General features: G+C 38.4%; 1 protein-coding gene across 1 annotated transcript; it reads left to right on the forward strand.

Moving 5' to 3' along the window:
- LOC107607774 lies at window positions 17–1,094 on the forward strand. Its single transcript, XM_016309678.2, has 2 exons — window positions 17–486; window positions 604–1,094. Exons 1-2 carry the CDS (start codon window positions 277–279, stop codon window positions 907–909), a joined length of 516 nt encoding a protein of 171 aa, XP_016165164.2. The 5' UTR covers window positions 17–276; the 3' UTR covers window positions 910–1,094.

Raw genomic sequence — 7,593 nt, forward strand, 5'->3', positions numbered from 1 at the left:
ATATATATATATATATGGGTTAACCACCAATTATATCCCCGGATTTTTTAAACGCTGACAATAATGCCCCTCACTTTTATTATCGACAAAAATATCGTTGGATAATTTAAAAACGTGCACCAAATGCCCGTCCGGCAAGTGATGCCTTCTCTATTGACGGAAGTGTGTGATGTGGCAAATGGAAAAGCTTGTGTGGCAAATGGAAAGCTTACCTGGACCCGTTTTCAAATTTTCTAATTCAATTACCCTAATTTCCAATTGCAAAATGAAAACGTGATGCATCTGAATAGCCGTTCAACCATGAATGCAGTAGGTATGATGAAGCGAAGGTCTGCATCAATGGTAGAAGGCGGCAACGATAGGTGCGAAGACTCTGGTTCGAAGCAGTATGACGGTATGTGTCGCTGTTCTCTTGCTGTTGTTGCTCTGAGATCGAAGATGAATGCTAACCCAGGGAGGTGGTTCCTTCGGTGCCCACTATGGAAGGTAAGCATGACTGGGTTTTGGCCTTTAATGGGTCTTTGTAGTTATTCCTGTTTTAATGTGTTTTGCACGTTATGATTGATTTGTTCTTCATGGGTTTTCAATTTGTGTTCTTGACAGAATAAAAACCAGGATTGCAAATATTTTCAATGGATTGATGAATTGGAAGAGCAAGACATGGTTGAAGAGGTAGAATGTTCTTGGAACCACAAACCCAGACTATCTTCAGGTGGAAAACTCAAACAGAAGAGCACTAGGAAGCTGTCCGAATCAGTGGAGTATGAGGACATAGACCCCATGGTGCTACCTGTTCTTACAAAAGAATTGAAGGAGAAATTAAGGAGGATTGAAATTCTTCTAATCATGATGTGCATTGGGGTTGCAATTGGTGTCTTCATCAATTTCTTTGCTCTGTTTAAGAACTGAGTTGAACTAATGTTAAATAGTGGATGAAGAGTAAATGTGAATGATTAGTGTGTATTTTTATAACTGTGAATGTGCCAAATTTGGTTGAAATAGGGAATGACAACTCTTGTATTGTGTTTTCATGGAACCTGATGTGTATTAAGAATGTAACAAATTATTCAACTATAAATTTGATGAGAACCTGATGTCTGTTGTGTTTTGCAAAGTGCAGTAAAACTAAATAGAATACTTGTAGTACAAACTTGGTAATTAACATTTAAATGTACTATATCTGATCACATTAACCATAACAGGTTACATAACGTTTATAACAATCCCCAAAAAGTAAATAAACATTCCCTGTAATTCAAGCATAACCTGTGATCAAGTGACAATGTTGCAATGACATAAGGAAATTAGGTAATCTACCACCAAAAGTACTTAACAGAGTCAAACACAATTTAGTTCAATATAACTGAAAACAACTTAAACAAGTCAGCCAAAAAACTCATTAACACTCAAAACAAAGGATTCCTAAATCAGCTCTACAATGTCAAAAGACATTAATACAACACATTCATCATGGCTTCTTCTTTTGTTTTTGTGAAAGCTTTGAAGGTGCAGGTATGGGCATGAATTCCATGAATCTCTTTGTGGTACCCTTGCTTGCTGCACTCATTGTTTGCTGAGAAACCAAAGGGGGAGCACTGGAGCTAGAATTTGGCACATGTACTTGGGCTGAAGTATTGGGCTTCACATGAATATTGGGCCTTCCAGCCACATTGGGCCTGACCTGTGGTGGTTTAAAAGGTACATTGGGCCTCACTGAGGTAGCCATTGGAGTGGGAGCAGCAGCCATACTGGACCTGACCTGTGGTGGCCTAATTGGATCATGTGCTAGTGCAATAGTGGATGATGGTCTCATAATGGAGATCTTTGCCCTAGCATTAGATGCATCCCTCCTCACAAGTCTTGGAGCAGCAGCTACAGCACCAGCAACCTTTGGTGGAGCTGACTTGTTGATAGTGGTGGTTGAAGCAGATGCTGCTGCAGGATCTGATTCCGACCCTTGGGCTTGCTACAAATTCAACACATAAATTCCAGAAGTCTGTGTATGTTGTAGAAAAAACAAGTACAAAGGTGTTAACATTGAAGCTAACCTCATTATCAGTTTGAGATTGGGGGTGCCCTTGTGTAACTTGTTGTTCATCAGCTGCCTCAAGAGTCTCCTCATAGTACATTTCTTGCTCTCTATCTAATATATCAGCAGCATCTTCTTGTTCATTTGCTGCTACTGATGCAGTTTCGGTTGCTTGACTAGTATCTCCCCTAAGACTTTTTTTCTTCTCTTCACATGTCCTTGCATTGTGTCCTTGCTGCAGCATATACAATAGGTTAGCACATATTTAGAATACAAATTAACAAGTCATGTATACACTGATTTCGAGTACAAAAGTAATGGGTTACTATCAAGTGAGGTGTTTACCTTTTTGCACCACTTACAAGTAGTTTGACCATACTTTCACGGCATTTTGTATTGGCTATTACCCTGACGCTCAGATTCATGACGTGCTCTCTTTTTTGTAGGTCTTCCGATTGGTCTTTTGTATGGTGGAGGTAGACAAGGATAACCTTCATAGTCATCCCAATACTCTTCACTGGGTACAGAGTTAATGTGAAACTGATATGCCCTGTTGTAGTGCTCCATGCATAACCAGTGATGCACATAGTCCTCAGGCCGGTGATTCTTCCTTTAAATAGCAGCCACTCCATGACAACAGGACAATCCAGCCAGTTGCCACTTTCTGCAGGTACATGTTCTTTCTAGTGTGTTAACAGTAACCCTGTGTCCATGTCTCCTCACCTCAAATAAGTTATGCTCATCATCCCCAACCCACTGGGCCTCCCAGTAATTACCCTCTTTTTTCTCCTTTTCAAGCCTACTCATCTGAATAGGTGCCAGCTTTCCTGTGTATGATGATAAAGCGTCTTTGTGCTGTGCCATAACCCTCATGATGTAGAACCTCATCTCTTCTAGCATTGTTAGGATACTTTTTCCTCTCATGCCCACTATTGTTGCATTAAATGATTCAGTATTGTTATTGGTAACATTATCCACTTTAGGCCATTCAGAAAAGCCTGATTTCGACCATGATGATTGTTCATAACTTGACAGGTACTCCTAAGCTCCTACATTGATCTGCTTGACATATGCCATTGCATTCTTGAATTCCAAATCTGTCATTGCCCGAGCACACTGCCACAGAGCTCCTCTTAACTCTTTATCCTTCCATCTCTTGTTCAAGTTCTGCCACATGTGCATCACACAAAATCTATGTGAAACTTTTGGCATGACTTCTTGGAGTGCTGGAACCAATCCCTAATACACATGGCAAAAACCCAATATTCAATATCACAACATAAGTGCATGAATACAAATTATCTAATAGGACAAGATGTATAAATTACCTTTTGCTTGTCACTCATGAAGTTCTACCCAAATTCTTTGTAATCACCGATATCGTCATGAAGTAAATTCAAGAACCATTTCCAATTTTCCTTTGTTTCCGCATCAACCACAGCATATGCTATAGGAAATAGATGATTATTCGCGTCTTGTCCTACAGCTGTGAGTAGTTGACCCCCAAAATACCCCTTAAGAAAGGTTCCATCAAGGCAAATAAAAGGCCTACAACCATATCTAAATTCTCTCTTACATGCCTCTAAGCATATATACAAACTTCTGAACTTAGACAAATCCTCTGGTTGTGGATGTGTGCTCATAGTACATGTAGAACTAGGATTAGCTTTTAAGCAGCTCCGATAAATAATTGCGTAGCTTACCATACTGTTCCTTCTCCGTCCCCTCAATGATATCCTTTGCCATCTCCATTGCGCTATACATCATTCGCTCACCTACACTTATGTCATATTCTACCTTGAACCACTCTTCTGCCTCCCTTTGTATCAAATTAGGAGAAATTATAAGCTTGTTAATTAATTCTCCAGCCACCCATTTACAGGTTACCGATCTAGATTTGTTACTCCTTGGACATGTGTGCTCATCAACTAGCGTCTTGATTTGAAAACTTGGTGGGAAATTTCTCCTTGAACAGTACACCTCCCGCAGACAGTCCTGATTATAACAAATAACTCTGCATCTTAGAGGCTCCACCTTTAAAAAGAACACTTCCCTCCCCAATTGGATGTTAAACTTCTTAACAGCATCCTTGAACTCTTGCATCGTTGCAAACTCCATGCCCAGCTCGAGTCTAACTTGGCCAAAGCGTGCTTCAGGATTGTGTTGTGGAAATACCGGGACCCCGTTTTCATCATCTGATTCAGCTAAATTGTGAAGATCCTCAGACTCGTATTGGAACTCATTTTCCCCACCCTTATCAACTCCATCAGCATTACCCTCATGTACAAGCACAACCACTGTTGGGGCCTCATTGTCCCTGGGAGGAATAATTTTCTGACCTGATGGTTGTGGCCTTGAGTGTCTCTTCCTTCTTCCTAATTGTCTTAAATTATCGTCTCCCTCCTTATTATGATTCTCTTCTACAATAACATAAAATAAAATAATTCGTTGTTAACAACATCGCAGTTTAGTATTTTTATGAAACCTAAATTGCATAATTTTCTAAATGAATTTACCTTCAATGGCAGGTTCAACATGCGGATTCACATCTTCATTTGACACATTCTGCGCAGATTCTGCTTCTCCTCTAACTTCTTCAGCTGGTGTTTCCCCTACTACTTTGGTGGTACCCAATGGTGGTGGCCTTGCATGTTTCTTTCTAATTCTCTTTCTACCATATCTACCGACATCCTCATTGGTTTCATATCCGGTAGTTTGATCTCCCTCAACTTGGGGTGCCTCAGTTGGTAGTACATTAGTAGTCTCAACATTACCCTTGTCTTGAGCCACTTCCCCATTACCATTGTACCAATCTTCCATCACCTCATCTTCTCCCTGCCTTTCTTCATCACGACACACATCCTCATCATCTACCTCTACAACTTCTACCTCATCCTCAGATACCTTGACTTCATCTACGTACTCAGGATTTTCTAGAACAGGATGCTCAAAATACAAGTGAACCCTATTACCATTTTTCATCGCAGCATCACACATACTAATAACATCAGCATCCCTCTTAAGCGGCCTTAAACCATTTGATAAGTCAAAACCGGGCTCTAAACAATGAACGTCCTTAAAACCTATGTAACCTAAATCGAGAAACAACCCTTCTACCAGAAATAAATTACAAGTATCCACACATACCCTGTCAATGTTGCTAACAGTACCCCCAGAATATTGCAAACCACCCTTTTGATTACTTTCTAACCTACCCATGTGGTGCATCACAAATGTTATGAGTGTTGACATCTGAAATTTCAAGCAGAAAAATACACATTTTAATACTAGTACAACACCAATCAACTACTAAAATTGTTCATCCAAAACAGAAAAAAATTACACTGACTAAACCCTAAACCAATACAATACAGCAAACAAGGCATGCATCAAGTGACAAAATTTTAATGCCCAAAAATCCAAATTGTCACATATTTAGTTACCATTTTTTTTCCATCAAAGACCATATAGCCACAGAAACATGAACGAAGACAAAGTTCCTAATGGCAAAGAGGCAGAGATATTACGCGTACCTTGTTAGATGAACAACCACCAACATGCAACAATGTCCCTCCAAACCAGCATTGCGGCGACGATGGGCTGACAATGGTCTTCGACGGTGACTTGAAGAGGAGAAGATGGAGAGGCTACTATGACTCCAGTGTTAACTATTTTACTCTTTTACAGTGTTAAAATCGTTTAACTTCTTAAAGCATTAGTTGAAATTAGGTTATTAATTAGGAATTAGGGTATTTGAATTAGGAAATTTGGGAATGGGTCCAGGTAAGCTTTCCGTTTGCCACACAAGTTTTTCCGTTTGCCACATCACACACTTCCGTCAACGGAGAAGGCATCACTTGCCGGACGGGTATTTGGTGCACGTTTTTAAATTATCCAACGATATTTTTGTCAATAATAAAAGTGAGGGGCATTATTATCCTCATTGATTTAGCGATAGGGGCGGAATGCCAAGCCGCTCTAACACCATTCCATTGGGGAGTCCCATCCCAGCCTTAGCAGGGAACTTACTACAGAGCCAGACAGAGGACAGCACATATCATGAGAAAATTATCTAGATAGATAGGGCCCTAAGAACTTCATTCGTACTCTTGATGTAAATAGAGGACAGGACGCATAATAGCCTAACCCGCAAGCGGGTTAGTGACTTACGTACCTAACCTATTAGCTGTCCTGCTACAAAGCTGACTGATAATGCCCGCTTTTTTGTCAATTGAGCCGCTTTCCCTCATTCCACTCGTCCATCATTTTCCATTCCACTTTTCTATTTGATTTTCTTTCTTCTCCCTTTGTTCTGTGAGAAACTTTCTCTAATTCACTCCATCCCTCATCTACTACTCGTGCGTACAATGATTTTTGTGGAGGATTGATAGCACTCAGTTCTTCGAGCGGATGGTGGGAGCCGATAGACGATACGAACTAGGGATCTCACCAAGAGAGCCTCTATTCCATGCTTTCGCCAAGCTAGTATATATATATAGGGTCTGTGTCAGTTGGGTAGGTTGATTTGACAATTTTATCCGACTAAGTTGGATCAGATTTGATATCCGCAAATAAAATTGTTGTTGCCATTTTTATCAAAGACTAATTTATTATGGGTTCTAACACTATATTATTATATACATAAAATAAAATTTGAATTTTTTGACATTTATTAAATCAATTAGTAAATTAATCACTAGATAAACACAAATTTAAGATTTGAAATAGGTGGAGATGCTGAATTGGGAGAGAAGTTTTTTCAAAGCTAACATTTTAAGTAAAACTTGATTGCAACTTAATTTAAAAGAAATTTATTCACATAATACCAGTGTACCATTATTATTAAATAGTGTAATACATAAAGCCAACATGTGACCAACTATCACCTGAATCTTAGTCTATTGGGATGAAAAAGGAATAAATTTGTTTATTTGTTCCAACAAAAAGTTAAAACAATGCGACAACTAATATTTTTATGCTTACAAAGAACACCGCGATAGGACAAAATAACGATATTTGTATGCACTGTGTTGGGAGTTTTCACATGGTTAACAAATAACATGAGTTGAATGGATGCAGGTTTCTTGTAAAATTAAATTTAATATTGAAATTTATTATAAAAAATACAACTTACAGTAATTTTAAAAAAAATTAATTGCATATATGTATATGGTCATAAATTTTGTTTTTGGTAATATATTTGGTCATGAATTTAATTTCATTTTTTTGGTACACATTTAATTGCATATATATATATTATATAGATATTCTGGATTTTTTGTTTTTGGTATTTATATATGGACTGGATTTAATTGCATATTTGAAACTCACAAACATGCTTCTTTTTTTTGTTTTGGACCTGAGTCACACTGGTTTTCGTCACTGACTCTGTACACACTGGATGACAAATAAATGGGCCAGTTTGGGCCTTCTCATTCGTAGCTAAATTTCAGTACAAAAATATTGTATATGACTGACAAAAACCAAGATAATAACTAAGCCTTGATTTTAATAAAAAAAAAAAACCAAGCCTGATTTATATTTCGACCATAAAAGAGCTTCTT

This window comes from Arachis ipaensis, chromosome B07 (genome assembly GCF_000816755.2).
Source record: "Arachis ipaensis cultivar K30076 chromosome B07, Araip1.1, whole genome shotgun sequence".
NCBI lineage: Eukaryota > Viridiplantae > Streptophyta > Magnoliopsida > Fabales > Fabaceae > Arachis > Arachis ipaensis.